This window comes from Sorghum bicolor, chromosome 7, assembly GCF_000003195.3.
Source record: "Sorghum bicolor cultivar BTx623 chromosome 7, Sorghum_bicolor_NCBIv3, whole genome shotgun sequence".
In the NCBI taxonomy this organism is placed as follows: Eukaryota; Viridiplantae; Streptophyta; class Magnoliopsida; order Poales; family Poaceae; genus Sorghum; species Sorghum bicolor.
The window spans coordinates 55,304,543-55,324,058 of NC_012876.2; the positions used below are offsets into that span (position 1 = coordinate 55,304,543).

General features: G+C 43.4%; 2 protein-coding genes across 5 annotated transcripts; both read left to right on the plus strand.

The window, feature by feature from the left end:
• LOC110437052 lies at window positions 1,431-13,020 on the plus strand. 4 transcript variants are annotated; one of them, XM_021465145.1, is made up of 12 exons: window positions 1,431-2,115; window positions 4,753-4,798; window positions 5,931-6,031; window positions 6,121-6,148; window positions 6,389-6,535; window positions 6,607-6,885; window positions 7,029-7,634; window positions 7,719-7,859; window positions 7,948-8,016; window positions 8,090-9,040; window positions 9,123-12,555; window positions 12,652-13,020. In XM_021465145.1, exons 5-11 carry the CDS (start codon window positions 6,427-6,429, stop codon window positions 9,455-9,457), a joined length of 2,490 nt encoding a protein of 829 aa, XP_021320820.1. In that variant the 5' UTR covers window positions 1,431-2,115; window positions 4,753-4,798; window positions 5,931-6,031; window positions 6,121-6,148; window positions 6,389-6,426; the 3' UTR covers window positions 9,458-12,555; window positions 12,652-13,020. The 4 variants fall into 4 exon arrangements, with proteins under 4 accessions (XP_021320820.1, XP_021320819.1, XP_021320817.1 ...); XM_021465144.1 differs by lacking the exon at window positions 6,121-6,148 and having other exon boundaries at window positions 1,442-2,115; window positions 6,607-6,711; window positions 6,811-6,885; window positions 12,652-13,007; XM_021465142.1 differs by lacking the exon at window positions 6,121-6,148 and having other exon boundaries at window positions 1,449-2,115; window positions 12,652-13,007.
• On the plus strand, window positions 10,142-19,268 carry LOC8075392. Its single transcript, XM_021465685.1, has 3 exons — window positions 10,142-11,429; window positions 11,624-12,312; window positions 18,870-19,268. The coding sequence occupies exons 1-3, from the start codon at window positions 10,142-10,144 to the stop codon at window positions 19,266-19,268; spliced, it is 2,376 nt and encodes a 791-aa protein (XP_021321360.1).

Sequence of the window (19,516 nt, forward strand, 5' to 3'; positions counted from 1 at the left end):
TATCTTTCTGTACAAGGTTGTTCTTACAACTATTGCACGGACAAATGATGCGCTCTCGACCCAAAGACACACGGTGCTTTTTCGCAGCGGCAACAAACTTTCTCACATGTCCTAGAAAAGCTAAATCGTTACTGACCCTCGGTATCTTATACATCCACTCTTCCCTATCCATAGCTGCGACCACCTAGCACACACAAAGGGAGAAAAACAAATAAAGATATATGAAAACATGTGAGTAGCCCTAATTCTAGTTTTATTTCTCTCCTCCATTTGGATCTAGATCTAAAACATTTGGATCTAGATCTAGATCTAGCAAACCACCTAAATAATGCAAAGGGAGAAATGAGAGTTAGAGAGTAATAAATCCACCTCTTGCAATGCCCCCCTTCACCAAATAAAAGGGCAAAAAGTTTTCCCCTCTAAGAAGAAGGAGCCACGAGAAAGAAGAATGGGGTCGGGGCTGTTGCTTTTATAGGCACAGACTTAACTGTGGCGGGCAGTTTAAAGAAACTGCCACGGTTAATGAACAATTAACCGTGGCAGTCGCTGTAAAAGAAGCCGCCACGGTTGAAGCATTAACCGTGACGGTTGGCTTAAACGGCCCGCCATGGTTAAACGATTAACCGAGGCGGTTTCCCTAAACCAACCGCCACGGTTAATAGATTAACCGATGCGGTTTAGTTACGACAACCGTCGCGGTTAACGTAAGATTAACCGTGGCAGTTTGCTTACAGTGACCACCACGGTTAAACAATTATCCGTAACGGTCGCTCGGCTGGCAGCCCAGCCCAGGTTAACCGAGGCGGGCCGCTAGCCGGCCGCCTTGGTGGCCCAAAACAAAATGTCTCCTAAATTTTTTTTTGTAGTAGTGTGATTACAGTGCGCGCGTGTGGGTAAAGGCCAATGCATCTCGTGAGATAGAGACACAAGACAAAGAAAAAACTTTGTACACATGCATGGTCCCCTGTAGCTCCACCGTCCGCAAGATGTTTATCGTCATGCTCCCATGCCGCTGTTCATCATCATACACCTAAAACCAGACAAGAGGCACGCACTCCACGAAAAGAGTGCACACTTTTTGGTAGAGGGAAAACAACGACGTCGTCTCAGGTCTCACTCTCGCCCGATTAAACTAGAGACTCACGTACCAACATATCGTGTGTGCATGCTAGCTGGACCGCCGGAAAAGCAGGGACAGAATGACACGTACGTAGGGAAAGGCACCAACCGTCGAAACTTCAGGTGTTTTTGCTCTGCATGCCCCCACCTTATCCCGGCCTGCACCTGCATGTGTTTGCATGCACGGCAAATAAAGCAACCGGCCGGATGAGGATGAGAGGCACGCGTCAACCCTACCAAACCACTCGCTGTCTGCAGCAAAAACATCTCCCGATCGATGCGCTAGGTTGGTGTGGCAGTGGCACAATCTAATGGAGATCACGGAAGGTTGGCTGGGCTGGGCTAACGATTTGACCGCCCACCCAATAAACTGTGCTTGTTTTGCTTCAATCTCAGCGTGGACATCTTTTGGTGCAAAAAATGTTTGGTTCTTCCGTCTGCCCGGTACCTGCGAACGAGTCCTCCCCTCGCGCAAACATCGCAATCTCCACCTTCCTTCTCGGGTCGGCAATCTCCACCTTCCTTCGCAAGCCTCTGGTCTCCGTCCCCCGCACTCCACGCTCGCCAACCGCCCGCGCCCGCAGCGAGCCCCGGCGCCCGCGCACCCCGGTAAGCGCCCCCTGTCCCCCGCACTCCCCGCTCGCCACCCGCCCGCGCACGCAGCGAGCCCCGGCGCCCGCACACCCGGTACGCGCCCCCCGTCCGCAGCAAGCCGGCTGCCCGAGCGGCAGCCGGCAGCGCCGGTGCCCCCCGGTGAACGCTCGCGCGCGCGCACCACGGTGGACGCGGCCCGCGCCCCCCGTCCGCAGCGAGCCGGCTGCCCGGGCGCCTCCCCGCCCCCGCCGCCGCCAGCGCCGGTGACTTCATCCCCGCCTCCCAAGTCGGGGATACCGCCGCGGTACGACCTGGACGACAAGTGGGACGCGTGCCTCGACCTCTCCATCCGCCGCGTCACCTACTACTCCCTCGCCGGCGCCTTCGCGGGCCTCCTCTTCCGTAAGGCTACTACCCCATTGCGCTCTGCCTCGTCTCGTGAGATCTGGTTGCGGCTTGCTCGGTGTCCTGGCGCTGGATTGCTTGCTAGGTGCGCCTGTTGTTCTAGGGTTAGCGCGACGCGGATGCTCGCCTTCGCTCCATCCTGACCGGCCTGCCCTGATGCCGATGCGGACAAATTGATGCAATCGCGTTGCACATTGTGCCTGACATATGATTGCTTTTGGGTAGCATAGATCTCCAATGACGTGCTGTCTGACTGTCTCCATGATCAAGATGGATCGTTTTACATAGTTGGCTTGTAGAATCATTTGCGTCAACGGTGGTGATATGCTCGATGTGTACAAGTGAACTTTTCTTAGGCTTTATTGGGTCGTATGGAGGGAGCATTGGACCGATAGGCTGCACTCTGGGAAAATTTGGACTCAACTTGGTGAATGGGGGGATGTTGAAATGTTTGCCTCATCGCCTCAATGTTGCTTTCTGGTAGGGTGCTACCTGTGGCTGCGATGCTTGTTAGGTTCGTGAGATGCCTTTGGTTGCTAATAAAACTTGTGTGCTTTGGGTTCTTCATACCTGCTGAAGTGCTGACTGCCCTACTAACATGTATAACTAAGTTGGATATAGCAACCTTCTTGCAGAATGCAATTTCCCTTTCAGTGCTGAATCACATGTTGTCTAGAGCTCTGCACTGCATATAAATTGTGGCATCCAATTGCACAGGACATGCATATGTATAATTGAGACTGTTAGTGTTCATTATATGTAATCTTTGTTGAAGTGATATAAATAGAAATTAGATGAACGATGAGTTGCTTGGCCGTGATGGTGACAATTACTCCCTATGTCCACAAAAGAATGTGATTCTAGCACAGTATACCAAGATAAAAGTATCTTAAATTTGACTAACTATATATAAAAAACATCAATATTTATGATATCAAATAAGTATCCTTAGATTAGTCATGAGATATATTTTCATATAGTATACTTATTTGGTGCCATAAATAATGATTTTTTACCTATATATTTGCTCAAACTTTAGGCACTTTAACCAAGAATGCATCTAAAATTGCATTCTTTGTGGGATGAAGGTAGTATGTTGCTCATGCCTAATTGAAGCACCACAGGGACACGATGTGTTAAGACTTTTGGTGATTTAGTTTGCTACTTACAGTGAATCCTATAATTTTGTTTGCACAACATGTTTGCCACTAAAATTGCCAATCAGCTATACTATTATAGCATTAGCATATATATGTATTATATTTTGGGTGATCGTTAAGAGCCATCTGAAAATCATTATCTGTACGCGCCCCCTGTCCGCACAGTCCATGGGTGCACTGCTTCTGCAGAACCAACTAGGCTGAATTATATGTATCCACGTGATGCAATGCTATGAACTGCTCCACGATACACCCTTTGTGAGGCTTCCCATATATTTTCTTTTGCAATGGGGCGCAGATGTCAACCATTGTCCTCCTCTTGCAATGGGGTTCTTTAGATGTCAACCATTGTCCTAGCTGATCCATCTAAGAACTTATGTGGGTAGTGCAGCAAATAATTCAGGTTAGTAGAGTGTCTCCAAATATTTCGTGATTTGCACTGACATGCCTTCTATTTTCAATTTTGAACTTTTTAGGCACATTGTTTTTTCATGTGTAATAGTTAACCAATGAATTGGTTCTGGAAAAATAGTGAATACCTGTATGGCCTGATAATCTCTGTACTATGGGTTTTAGAATTTAGATAATTTAACTTAGTTTTTTTTCAGCTTGGCTCATATATATTGAAATTCACAGTGTTATGCATAGTCATAAATTCTAAATTTAAGAGTGAACTTAAATATAGAATTTACAACTTATCTTAAAAAACTAGGAGGAAATCATCAATTCAAATTCAAAGGCAGTGCAAATCCTTCCCTTACAAATAGAGGGTTACAAGTATGTTAGTTAACTATCCATGACTAAAAGGGAGTACAGTGTTTTGATTGGTCCCTCTATTTTGGGTTTTCTCTCAGTTCATGAAAACTTGCAGTAGTATCTAGATTGATTTTTTTGTGTGGGATAAGTAGAGCCAATCCACTATGCGACAACTCAGTTTTATTCTAACTGGCATGTTATGCAATGTTCTTTTCTGACATCGACCTCGTCCGAGGTGGCGATACTAGATGTCGACGACGTGCTGAGGCAGCCGAGGGTCGAGGCCAAGGCTGAGTGTGCTATGCTGAATGTCTTAGTTTCTAACTTGGTTCACATAGAGGGATGTTCTGTGTACCTGTAGCTTCTGTTCCCACAACCCTGTTAATACCAATGCACTGCTTCTAGCGATTCAGTATAAGATGCTTAACTGTTAGTTGTTTGCTTATATTCCAGTAATTTTTCAGTAAACATGATATTGTTGTTAGCATTCTGTGAGCCTGAATATTCTTTCTGAACCTGAATAATGTAGCTTCTATATTTTTCTTTTAAAATTGATCAGTGGACAAGCTATGACTTTTCTGAAAATGTCATTGTGCAAGCTATGACTTGACTATGCACACTGAATGTCAGTATGATCTTGTTGGCTTCCTAACATCCCAGACTTATTATTGTTTGCCATTAGTCTATACTAATTCAGCCTTGTATTCTTTAATTTCAGATAATGTCAGGTGCTGCAACATATATTGTCTAAACAGTTAGTTAAGGTTTGTTCACATACTACACATGCTAATTTTCTTTCTCTGATGTGGAGTTTGTCTCATTGTATTCAATATGCTGAAAGTAGTATCAGTGTGAAGTTTGAACTTGGAATGATAGCTCTGGTCTTTGAAACTTATGGAGTTTAGATATTTCCAGTGGATCAGTCATTGGAGCAGTTTATGCAACATTTAAAATAAAAGTTTCAGGATATCAGTTTACCTTTGCCATCAGCACTCATATAAGAGTTGGTGGAAAATGAATAGCTCACAACATGAGTATTTTGGATCTGTAGTTTACTGCAGAAATTCAGTGCAAAATATGATACAATATTTATATTTCAGCATTTGTACAATATATCCTGTAGCAAGCTACCTTTTTGGGAAAAAAGACAACACTGTACATGTGTCAATACCAAGTTAACTTAAAGTTTCCTAATGTATGTAAAATAAATTTCGCACTACAATTGTAAAATATGTTCCTTGAGAGACATAAGAAGACTGTAACTGTAAGCACCTCCGTGGCACGAACAGCATCTTAATGCCGCTGCAAAACTCAGTAATTAGGTATATTTGAACCATAAAGGATGCCCATAAATGATTGTTGTGTAGTCTAAAAAATCAAATATCAACTATTTATTAGGTTTACATATCTGATGGATTAATGTGGCCATGGAGCAGATCACCTAGGCTGGAATGTGTTTGGTTAAATTACAATATGGAGAATTTATATGTTCCATTGATTTACACTTTTAGAAAGGCTATTAAAACACTGAGTTTAAAAAATTGGCAGAAACCATAAGTTATATAGTTTAATTCACTGATCCCATCCAACCCTGTGCTCCAAGTAGTACAGCCTCTCCAACAAGAAAATTATATATATTACAGTGCTATATTTGCATCATTGATTGGATGCATTTTTTTCTCTGTTAGCTTCAAACCTTTTAGGAGTACTACTGTAAGAAGGCTTTGCTTATATTTAACTAACCTGATGGTATAGCAATAGAACTAATGCTAGGATTAAGATATGAAAGTATTTTTTTCAATCACCAGTTAGTGTGATTACACCAAGGCATATAACTCTTTATACAACTATCAATTGTATCATTGTCTTCATCGCTGACACCAAAGGTCTTTGCAGTGGCTCAGGGGCTAACAGCGAGGGGCTGATCAGAATGGATCCTATGCAAAATAATGAAGGTCGTTCACCGTTTGAAGACTTGACAAACACCACCAATCTAGGTAAATATCTATACACATGTCTACAGACGCTTTCACTTGTAGTATTTTTGGATGTTAAGTAAATATCTATCAAATTATTTTTCAAACAGGTGACAATACAACATCAAATTCACAGGCGTAAGTTGATGAACGTGTGCAACGTAAAAGGGAAAGAGAAAAAGCACGGCATGCATCAATGACTCAAACAGAAAGGGATGAAAAAAATAAAAAAATTAGGGAAAAGTATCATCAAAAAAAGACAGAAACTGAAATATCTGCTGCCTCTATAGATCCACCACAAACAATTTTTAACAACCAAACATAGAATAAATATTTGTTCTCATATAGTTACTTTATCTTTAATTATTATGTAAATAGGTGTTGGGGTTGAATCTAACAAGGAAAACACAGATGCCATGAGTCTAAAAAGGGAAAGGGTAAAGGCGCGATATATGGCGATGACTCAGGAAGAAAGAAATGAAAAAAATAGAAAGCGTCGTGAACGATATCATCAGAAAAAATTAGGTAAACCTGATTTTGCTTTTCTGAATTCAATATTGCATATTTGTATGTTCTAAAAGTATATTTTGTTCCAGTTGGATTTCAAACAACCACAGAGAGCACTGATGGCTATGAAGATAGTGATTGGCTACATCGAAACGACTCATACAATCCCATGCAGATTGATAAAGATAACACATGTACCATTTTGATTTTTTTGTTCATATTACTAAGTATTTTTTTCTTGTGTTTTTTAATATGGAGGCCAAAGTTAAAATCATGTTATTATATATATGTAGATGAATACTCTGATACATGTATAAATCAAAGTGGCATGATTGACATGACTGATGCATCACTTGATATAACCACAGGTATATTGTTTTCTTTTTATTAATGTTATCTATTTGAGAAGAAAAAGTGTAGTTGGAATTGTGGTTCATGACAATATAATAAGGAATCAATGTTATTTAGGGTCCGTATTTATTTTATTTGAGACTATTTTTTTATTATATAGGTGTTATAAATGCATCCAGTTCCATCGATAATTTAGTCATGTGTCCAAAAGAGCGTATGCGTGAGCTACATAGAGCACGAAGGGCTGCAATGTCTCCTGAACAAAAGGCGTTATTAAATAAGAGACGACGTGACTTGTATGCGCAGAAAAATGCTGCAAGAAAACTGCAAATGACTCCACAAGAAAAGAAAGTGAAACGGAAAGAGAGCAAGAAATACTATAATAGGATGGTGAGGGAAAATCGAGCCAACAATTTGCATCCGGACTCAATTGCCATGGAGAGCCCTCAGTTCAACCCTCAAATTATTTTCCCTGCTTCACCTCAATCGTCTGAAGCATCTTTAGATGATATGGAAATACCTGAATTCGGCGGCACGCCTGTCCACATTGCACCAACTGTAGTTCAAAATCCAGAAGTCCAGACCCCTGAATTAGTTGCGGCACAGACCATACATAGACATCGAGTGACCACTGGCGAGAGAAATGCCCTTATGTCCCGTCGCAATCGGGTTTTTGAAGCAAACATTGGAAGAAGCGCTAGAGGTTCTGCAGATGGAAAATGCAACGATTCGAACGGACTGACTCAACCGAGTGTTGTTTGCAACGGTAATGAACCTTCCTCATCATATATTAGGAAGATTTTTATCTTCGCTAACATATTACAAAAACTCATACTTTCTCTTACTACAGATGGTGTCACCCAACAAACTCCAATTCAAGCATCTAATAATTGTATAGGCACACAAACACAACCGTCTGTAGCTGACGGTACCTCTTCAATGCCTCCATATAGTGCACAAGATCATACATCAGACTCTATGGTCGAGGATGGTATTTTCTTTATTACATTTTATCTCTTTTTGGTGTTTATTATATGCCATAATATTTCTTTCAACATATATGTGGCCATGTTAAACAGACTATGACGAAGATGTCATATTTGAGGAGGACGAGGAAGAGGATGAGGCATACTTTTTCGCCGGTCAAGGTACATTGTGTAATAGTAAAAAGTTTAATTCATAAATTTTGTTTCAACACGTGACACGTGAACTTTTTCTTAGAAGACGAGGAGGAGGGAACCGATGTCGACACATATGAGCAAGAGAATAGTGAGCCTGATGTCCCAGATCCATATGACCGGGTCTATGCTAATGTCCCGTCAGAGTCCCACATGTTACCCTTGGTGCCGAACTGCAAGCACTGTAACGCAAAGAAATTCGATGGCGAACCCCCTGGATTCTGTTGTAGGGGTGGAAGGATTCATCTTTCAAGTCCCGAGACACCACCAGAGCTCATGAGGTTGTGGTCAAGCTCGGACGTTGATGCTAGGCACTTTCGTGCAAACATCAGATACTTCAACGGCCACTTCTCTTTCACATCTTTGTACTGCCATCTAGATCGTATCACCACTAACATGCGAATCTGTGGTGTCTACACATTTCGTGCCCATGGTCAGATTTACCATAACATACGATCATTTGGTAAAGAGGAAGGTGTCGAAAAAAGACACCTCGAACTTTATTTTTATGATGACGACCCGTCCCTCGAGCATCGCATGAGCAAATGTCGTGAGCAATGTGCTCAAAAAGACAGAGAAGTTATACAACAATTGGTAGGGATCCTTGAAGGGAATCCCTACTCTCAGCAACTAAGAAGTATGGGTCATGTTGAAAACCTCGAGGATTACCGAGTTGAGCTGAACCTTGACCAACGCCTTGATCAAAGAACATATAATGTGCCGTTGACATCAGAGGTGGCTGCCGTATGGGTTGAGGGTAGTGAGCGTCACGGCCAATTTGAGCATAGTGTTCTCCTCCAAGGGAAGGATCGGTCTATACATGGCATCCTCTCATATAATGCATGCTACGACTCACTATCATACCCGTTGTTCTTTCCAAAGGGTGAGCTCGGGTGGCACAATTGCATTCCAAAAGTGGGTGTAACTATGGCTCAAATTGATCGAGCTCGAGCAACCCGTAAAAGGCGTGCTGAGAATGGTGACAACGATGGAGGTAAATTGATCTTTTTTTAATTATGCAAAGTAAACTCTTTTTGCAAACTCATGATACTAATTCAAATAATGTCTCTCTGTAGAACCTGTTTCAAATACATGTGTCTCAGTGCGCGACTACTATTGCTACAAGTTTCAGATGCGGCCAGGGATATTTAATCCAATACTCTATGGCCAACGCCTTTTCCAGCAGTTTGCCGTCGACACCTACATCAAGATTGAGAGCTCACGTTTAGACTACATGAGGAACAATCAGGATACATTGAGGGCTGACCTATACCAAGGCCTCGTGGATAGCATGCATTCGGGTGAAGGGTCTGCTGAGAATGTTGGACGGCGTACTGTGTTGTCTTCGTCATTCATCGGAGGACCCCGTGACATGAGGCGTCGATACATGGACGCAATGGCTCTGGTTTGAAAGTATGGTAAACCTGATATCTTCCTCACAATGACATGCAACCCTAATTGTGATGAGATCAAGAATGAACTTTACCCAGGCCAGACACCACAGGACCGCCCAGATCTCGTCACACGGGTCTTCAGAGCAAAGTTGGATGCAATGAGAAAAATGTTGATGGAGAAAGACATACTTGGTAAGGTGAAGGCCTACGTATATGTAGTAGAGTTCCAAAAGAGGGGATTGCCGCATGCACACTTCTTGCTAATAATGGAACGAAAGTACAAGCTCACATGTCCCGAGCAATATGACATGATCATTAGTGCTGAGCTACCAAATAAGAAAAAATACCCTGAGCTATACAAGATGGTCACGAAGCATATGATGCATGGTCCTTGCGGGACGCTTAATCCATCCTGTCCATGCACGGCAGGCCGTGGGTCATGCAAGAACCGTTACCCACGGCCATTTTGTGAGGCAACATCACAGGGAAAGGATTCATATCCCATCTATCGGCAACGCAATGATGGTCGCAAGCTAAAAGTTCGAGGCCACTACTTGGACAATCAATGGGTTGTGCCTTACAACCCTTGCTTGCTTCGTACCTTCAATTGCCATATAAACGTTGAGGCTTGTGGGAGCATTAAATCAGTAAAGTATTTGTTCAAGTACATATACAAGGGACATGATAGGGCATCAGTTGTGATGAGGGAGACCGACAAAGAGGACGGGAAAGGAAACATTGATGAGATCAAACAGTATAGAGACGCCCGTTGGGTGACGCCTCCAGAAGCACTATGGAGGATATATGGCTTTGACTTGAGCAAGAACCATCCGCCAGTTCAGCAGCTGCAACTTCATCTACCCGATATGCACATGGTGGCATTTCATAAACGGGACAAGGTCGAAAAGATCGTTAATAGACCAGGTGTAGAAGAGTCAATGCTGACAGCATACCTCGATGCAAACAGGCATGATGAGGAAGCTCACAAAATCTTATATCGAGACTTCCCAGAGTATTATACATGGCAGTCTGATGGTAAATTCTGGCAGAAAAGGAAAAACTCTGTTTTCCAAATTGGTAGTGTCATCTCGGCCCATCCTGCCGAGGGTGAACGCTACTTTCTTCGTGTTCTATTGAACAATGTTGCTGGTGCTACCTCATATGAACACCTCAGGACAGTTGATGGGGTGCTACTACCTTCGTTTCGTGAAGCTGCAGAAAGGAGGGGTTTAATCGAAGAGGATAATACCCTAGATGAATGTCTAACGGAAGCTACTTTATTCCAGATGCCTACCTCTCTACGAAGACTATTTGCAACAATATTGGTATTCTGCGAACCTCATGATGTGATGGGGTTGTGGATAAAACACTACGATGCAATGTCAGAGGACTATAGCCGCAATAATCCATCCCCGGATCTCGTGCAACAAATGGTTTTGATAGACATTAGAAACATGTTGCAGTCTATGGGGAAGGACATAAGGTCATTTCCTCTTCCAGATATTGATCACTCATATGATGATGCCAGCCATATACCTCGTGAGATATTTGAGGAAGCTAGCGTTGAGCAGAATCCTGAAGATGTGCTATTGTGTGACTCACTCAACGCCGAGCAAAAGTTTGCCTACAATGAGATAATGACAGCTGTCTACAGCAAACAAGGTGGGCTATTCTTTGTGGATGGACCTGGTGGGACGGGAAAGACATTTTTGTATAGGGCACTTCTCGCAAAACTACGTAGCCAGGATAAGCTTGCCGTTGCCACAGCTACATCTGGGGTCGCAGCGGCCATAATGCCAGGTGGGAGGACGGCCCACTCGCGTTTCAAGATACCCCTAACTCTTCAAGAGGGCGGTTGCTGTAGCTTCACTAAACAGAGTGGTACTGCCAAGTTGTTGCAGCAAGCAGCTCTCATAATTTGGGACGAGGCATCTATGACAAAGAGGCAAAATTTAGAAGCACTAGACAACAGCCTACGTGATATAATGGGTCGGTCACACCTACCCTTTGGTGGGAAGACTGTTGTCCTTGGTGGGGATTTCAGACAAGTACTCCCTGTTGTGCGGAAAGGATCTAGGGCTCAAATATTGGTGCTTCTCTACGAAGGTCGTATCTTTGGGAATCCATGCGCCACCTAAAGCTTGTTCGCAACATGAGGGCTCAGAGTGATCCGTGGTTTGCAGATTATTTGTTGCGCATTGGTGATGGAACAGAAGAGGTTAACGGAGATGGCAATGTTCGTATTCTAGATGAGATCTGTATCCCGTACTCTGGTGATGCCGATAAAGATCTTCATAGTTTGATTGACAGTATCTTTCCAAATCTGAATACAAACATGGCAGACAAAGACTACATCACCACCAGAGCGATTTTATCTACACGCAATGATTGGGTGGACATGATCAATATGAAAATGATTGAAATGTTCCAAGGTGGTGAGACGGTGTATCACAGTTTTGACACCGCGGTAGATGATCCACATAACTACTATCCATCAGAGTTTCTTAATAGCCTGACCCCCAACGGGCTGCCACCACATGTCTTGAAGCTGAAGCTCGGGTGTCCTGTCATATTGCTTAGGAATATTGACCCCGCCAATGGGCTATGCAACGGTACAAGGTTGGTGGTACGAGGGTTCCGAAGAAATACAATCGACGCTGAAATTGTTGTCGGGCAGCATGCTGGGAAGCGGGTATTTCTTCCTCGAATACCGCTATGCTCATCTGATGATGAAATGTTCCCTTTCCAGTTTAAGAGGAAGCAGTTTCCTATCAGGCTGAGCTTTGCCATGACGGTCAACAAGTCACAGGGCCAAACTATCCCAAACGTGGGGTGTGTACCTGCCCGCACCGGTCTTCTCTCACGGCCAATTGTACGTTGCGATGTCCAGAGCCACATCAAGAACGAATATTAAGATCCTTGCCCTACCACCTGATGCGGAGGCACAAGAAGAGGATGCCAAAAAGATGGAGAAAAAAAATGATAAAAAGAATTCTGTGGTGAAAAAACCTAAGAATGCGTTAAATAAAAAACAAAAGGATAAGAAGACCCCAACAACAGATGGAACTTTCACAAAAAATATTGTTTATAAGGAGGTCCTAACGCCATAGATGAGGTAACCTAACTTTAATGACTGATAATTGTAATTTTTTAATTCAATTGTTTTTGCAAAATAATATCTCATTGTCTCCATATTTGTTGTTGTTCCTAGGTATTCTCAATGATTGATCAAACTCCACAGGAAGATGATGCTTATGTGATGAGGATGCTTCTCGCATTGAGTTATCCTATGTTACTACGTTGATCAATAAGTGGAAAATACAAATAGAAAAAATTCAAATCTGTACCACTGGCCGATATGTTCATGTATATAAGTTCAAGTAAATATAAATACATTTCACTTGCATAATACGTATCTTTAAATTCGAATACTATACTAGGTAGCGATCTCGCATCAGACCAGGCTAAGGACGTGTGCACAGATCTCCGTGACCGTGTTTGATTTCATGAACTTTGTTTCTTTAAGTCAAATGTAACTTTATAGTTGGTATTTATGTTTTATTATAATATTATTATCTTATTGTGCGATCCATAAATTTTAAATAAAAAATGTTAGTTATCCCGTAGCAACGCACGGGCACGCTACCTAGTATTTCAAAATGGTGACTCAAGTCGTAGCTTTCTTTGTTGCAAGACAAGAAAGGTGTGCTGCCGTGAACTCCGGGTTTCGGTGTGTGCTACCTTTTTGCCTCTCATCAGCGCGGCATAGCTGATCGATGATGGTTGTGATGGTTGCTCTGCCCCCCCCTATCCCAAATCTTGTTTTTTTTTCACCCAAAAATGCTGAAATCCTGTATTGTTTTGGCTTGCTGACAGAAATAAAATGTCAGCAAACATATGGACGCTAAAAGCAACTCCGGCTCCACCCCCTATATATTTGACCTTCTACTCTAGGTTTGGATAGTGCGGGTCAAAAGACGACTCCAGCAGCCCCCTACTACAACCTCCACATTTGTTAGCCTCCTAATTTGCCCCTTGAACCCCTACTTTTGTTGCCCTCCTACTCTCTCCTATTATTTTTTCTTGCAACTTTATTGAACACGTTCTTCACCACGACTTTGTCCGTCTTCCATGGCAGCGTAGCCTACCTTGGCCGGCAAGGCCAACCCCGACGGCACGGCCCTGTCCTGTCTCGATGGCCTACCCTGCCCCGACGGCGTGACAACCTTCGAGCTCCCTAGCATGGCGGCCAGCGAGCTCCCCGGTGCGGCATCTGTATCTGGCACCGCTGCCCCTCCCCTACAGGCCATGCCACACGAGTTCCCCGGCCACGGTATGCCCCTCCCCCAACCGGCGCCTAGCCTCGCCAGGCACACCCCTCCCCTCCAGCATCCTCCCTCCCTAGGCGCACACTCCTCGCTGGCGTCCTCCCTCCCCGAGTGTGCCCCCTTGCGCCGGTGTCTACCCCCACTAGCTTTACAACATGTGTGAAGGGAAGAAGATGATAGAGGATGACATGTGGGTCCCACATGTCATCCACTGCAATGATGGATTTGGGGGGGGGTCAATTTTAGGTAGTGCTACAGAGCAAACAACAAAACATGGGTAGTATAAAAATGGGTATTTACCTAAGCAGAGAAGTAGGGGATCTGTTTTAGGTAACCGTGGATCAAACCGCAAATGATCTAGCGACCTGTTTGTTTTGTATAGAAGCACCAGCCAATCCATTTGATGATTTGAATAACTTTTTGACCTGCGGTGCACTGATGAATAGCATGGGTATCTATGGTTGATTACTTATAGAAGAGCACAATGATCTTATTGCTCCTAGCTAGCTAGTTGCTTCCTTGCTTGCTTAAACAAGAGCACGACTTGCTTGCTACCGACTATCGTTGTGTGTACAAAATTTCAATAAAAACATCAAAAATGACTTTGCACAAAAGTTGCAACATCAAGCCATAAGAGCATATGCATAAGATTTCCACATAAAGAACATGAATTAGTGACTGCATCAAAGTTTTTTATTGCATCATCAGATTACACGATCCCTTCATGCTTGCAACTAGACCCTAAAATATAATACAAAATAACAGCCATATATAGAATATAAATAATTTATGTTCACACATATCATCTTGGTTCTAAATCCACAAGGCCAAGCTACCAGAGATGTTGTGGCAGCCAGTGGTATATGGGCCAAGTCCTCCCCATAGAAGTGGTCTCTTGTACTAGTGTAGTGGCATGCAAAGCCCACCCTACCATTGCTTATATATAGTGTCCAAGGGCATGATGGGAGGGGACTCTCTCCCACCCACTCTCATTTGTGTGTTATCAAACTCTAGTTTCCACCCCTCTCTCCTCCCCACTCTCCCCCTTAACCTATTCGGGGTCCATATTCCCAACACGGGACACAAGTAATACTATACATACTTTGCACATGGTGAAGTGATATGACCTTTTCCTCAATAAAGAAATGTATGTCTTAACCAAGGAAATATAATTTAAGATCCTGATAAGAGCACATATGAGAGATCCAAATATGTGAATGAATAAAAAAAACTCCAACCTCATCTTGTTATTAACCTACAAATAATACACAATAACAACTAATAACAAAACAAGAAAATATGGAAAGCAAGCATGTAACTTGAACCTTACATGATATTTCATACAAATATAAAGACTAGATAATATAGAAAACCTATAAAGAAACTAGTGATGACTATTTGTAGCCATAAAAACTACAAAAATCACACTTTTATACTAGTAGTCAGACTAAGCCATTGAACTCGAATCGAGTAGCTAAAATAAACATGTTCATGTGTAGCATATGTACGTGGCTTGATTTGCCTATGAACAATTTAACTCATGTCATATATATTCATCCATATCTTAATCTCCATAACCCTATCCTAATACACCATTACCTATTTCATTATCTGAACCAGAGTCTATATCTTCGTTGTCATGACAATCGCCCACATCCTCCTTAGTGTTATGGTCGATAACACCCTATTTTACCATCAATATTCACCGCAAAGTCATATAAAATGACACATGAAATGATAGGTTCATGATTGAATTTTACCTAGTTTCACTTGTGCTTAGAGAAATTATGTATGTAGGAAAAATAGCAAAAAGAGGCTAAAATGGTGATAAACTTGAAGTATACAAGCAAGTGGACGTTATAGGAGGCCGATGGCCCATAAGCATGCCCCGCTCCCCTTAAGTGCCACATCACCTCCCTGCCACATTAGTGATCCATGGGAGCGCCTCCTCGACAAATCATAATCAATCTTATTGTGGGGGTATAAACCCCTATACCCTTACGGCTAGACTTGGGCCAAGAGATTTGGCTAACTACAAGATGATTCGTAGCTTGGTTTATCTACTCGGAGTTCTGCGCAAGGAAATAAGACGTGGAAATCAAGCAAGATCCTAGTCGGTTAACAGGAATTGACATCGAACTATCTATGGCAATTGTAACCGACTAGGATTAGTTTCTAGATTTGTAACCTTGTCCCCTGGACTATATAAGGAGGGGCAGATCAACTCATTACATCTCATATCAATACAATCAGATACAAGACGTAGGTATTACGCCCTCACTATGGCCAAACCTGGATAAAATCCTTACCTGTGTCTTGCGTCATCATCAAGTTCTTAGCTTGCGCATATGGTCTACCGACAATCTACTACCTTGGGCATACCCCTAGGGAGACTACCGACCAGCTTTCATCGACAGTGGCGTTCTGTAACACCAAAAAATTTAATTTTCAGTTAATAGGATTTATTTGAATATGTTGTGAGCATTTAAATTAGTAAAGAAATAAATTTTGTTGAAATTAAAATTCAACATAGGGATAGAAACATGTTTTTGCACTCATGTTGGAGCATATTTAATTTTCTGGATGTGTGGTTTGACTCAAAACTTAAATGGATTCAAAATCCTTTTGGAAAAGGCTTTGGAAAAAAAGAAGAAAAAAAGAAAGAGGCAAGGACCCGCCCAGCACCCCTGCCCCAGCGCACGGCCCAGTTCTCGGCCTAGCCGAGCAGGCCAGCCGCGGCCCAGCGTAGCTCCCACCCCTCTCCCTATCTCTCTGGCGCATCTGGCCCGCACGGCAGCGCCCTTCTCCCTCTCTTCTCTCGCCGCGACGCGGGACCCACGCGTCAGCGCCCTTTTCTTCTTCCCCGGATCGCAAACAAGCCGGACTCGAATCGGGAGGAGACCCGATCCCGGTTTCCTCGGGATTTCTTCCTTCCGCGTGTAATCAAACCCCTATAAAGTCCTAGGTCAACCCCGCGGCTCCCTCTTTGCATCCAAGTGGAGAAACCAAGCCCTAATCTTCGTGTTCTCTTGAGTTTGGATCTCGGCGTGGCCGATCTTGTTTCTCCCCGCGGTGCGCGCTCCTCGTGCGTCCCCTGGCCAAACCAAGCTCCTAGGTGAGTTCGCGGCGCTTTTCCCCACTCCCCGGTGCCCTTGAATCGGCGTTTGGTGCACCAAATCGCGGGTTTGGAGCTCACCGGCGAGCTCCCCGCGGCCGTCAATGGCGCCGCCGCGTCGGAGGTTTTCCTGGCGGCCGACCTGCCGCCACTGACCCCCTTGGACGCGCCCGAGCCGTTGGATCGAGATCTAAAGGCCGAAAATAAAACATACCCCTTCGCTGCACATTTTGCTAAAGAGACCCTGCGGAATTTGGTTATATAACCCGCGGTCCTCGGCGGTTATATCAGTTTACGCTTTCTCGGTTTTGAAAACGTAAACGGCCGGCTGAGTTCCAAATACGTTTTCCAGTATTTACAGTTTTGCCATCAAAATTGTTTTGCTCATAAAATATACGTTTTAACTCCATTTTTGTCCATTCAAATTTCGTTAAATTCGTAATTACGAGCTCTACATGTTAGAAGTATTTATTCTCTGTTTTGAAACTTTTTATTTTCACAGTAACATTTAATTAATTATCTATCAATAGGAAATCTTGGAAAATTCATATCTTCTACGTTATAATTCCGATTTTCGTGAACTTGACATTTGTGAGATCGTAGCGCTGCGTAGAACATTTTGATAAACTTTTATATTTATTTTACCACTGATTGTCTACATTGGATTGCGTGTTGTTGATTGATGATCGGGTATAGACGGTGAGCGATACGTTGGTGATCAAGGTCAATCTTTTGAAGACCAGCAGCAGGCTCAGGAGAGCTTTGATCAAGGCAAGTATGACTTAGGATCATCCTTGTTACATATTCACTTATAAATACACATATATATCATATGCATGCTTTCACCTTGTCGACCCGAGCAAAATCATAGATGATTGTTACCTGGATTCCTTGCTACCTACTTGATATGCATTTGGTGTAGATGTGCTAGTGCTTGATATAATCCATGATCTTGTAAGATGATTAATAGTTGTGCAATGAATATAAAAGAATGACAAATAACTGTATGAGATCTTGTCTGTACGTGATCACCCGGGACAACAGTGCAACCATGAGGGCTATAATGGCTCTGGCTTTAGCTCAGTATGAAGACCTTTTCTAGCTTGTTAGAGGTTACCCGAAAGGGCGGAGGGGCTGAACCGTTTTGGGTATAGTGTGGCCTCTGTCTGTATGTGTATAGGCTGCGAGTCATTGTGCCATCGGAAGGGGGGCTCTATATCTGCGCGCGAAGGAAACCTTGCGGCCCTAACATGTTAGACGAACTTTTGAAAGGCTTCATAGTGATCCCTACCGACCTTCCTTGGTAGTGGGTTAAGAGGCTGATCACCTCGGGCGAAAGGGTAAATCATGACTCATGGGTAAAGATGTACAACCTCTGCAGAGTGTTAAAACTAGTATACTAGCCGAGCTCACGGTGATGAGCGGCCTTGGGGACATCTACATTAAGATGATGAGCTTATTATGTTATTATGATCATTTGATTATTGTTTATGCTATGAGTTAATTATGCTTACACTTGATCATGTGATTAATGGATTATTTATGCTACCTTGACATTTGTTATATAATTATGAACATGCTATCCACTATTAAAAGCTAAATACAGTCAAACCGGTGTCAGCTATTTGAGCCTCATGAACCCCTGGTTATACTTGTTGAGTATGATATGTGCTCACTCTTGCAATTTCCCAACACCCTAGGTTATGCTAAGGATGATGATTGGATTGAGGACTACCGTTATGAGTATTAGGCTTGGAGTCAACCAGTCAACAGTGTCCCTGTGTGGTGCTTCCGTCGAGAGCGTTGTTTATCTCATATTGTCATTTTTGTGTAAGACTATGTGATTTATTATGTTCCGCTATGTAATAAACACTGCAATGGTACATTTGAGATTTGTCTACTTATATGTGTGACTATTTCTGGGGCACATATGAGTCTTTTATGCATCCTATTTTGTTCTTAAAATATGGGTGTGACACGTTCTAGGTAGGGGGTGTGCATCCGTGGAAGACAAACAAGATGGTCATCGTCCCCGCTTCCGCGTCCGTGGTAGGAGGCCTCGCGTTCACCATCGTCCGGATCACCTGGACGACTAGCCTCAGCAACTTCACCGCCACAACCACTAAAGAAACACAGATTCAATCTATGCCAATTCCTCCTTCAACGACATCGGCTGCGGTCCTGACCACGTTGGTTGTGACTACCACCACTCCGACAATGTCTCCGAGCACGCCGACAACACGTCCTCTGTTTCCCCGCTACAGCGAGAAGCAGATTGGCAATGCTGACCTGCTCAAGGCTATCGATCAGGTCGATCTCAAGCTTTTTGAAACCCTAACTGTGGTAGATTCAATCTCGAGTCAAACTACCAGACCACGTAATTGATCGTCATGGATCTACTCGACCAACTCGTGTCACTACACATGAACGGTTGGAAACAGATCTAACGATCATCGCTACCCCAGAAGGACAGACCGTTTAGACCAAGGCAACCCCTTAGATTGGGCAATACTCGGTGTTCCCTCATGGCTTGCGCAACTCAGCTGTGCTAGCCTCGCATGATGCACATCTGTTGTTCACAGATTCTACGTCGATAGATCCAATTTCGAGTCAGCGTACCTTAGGCATGCATC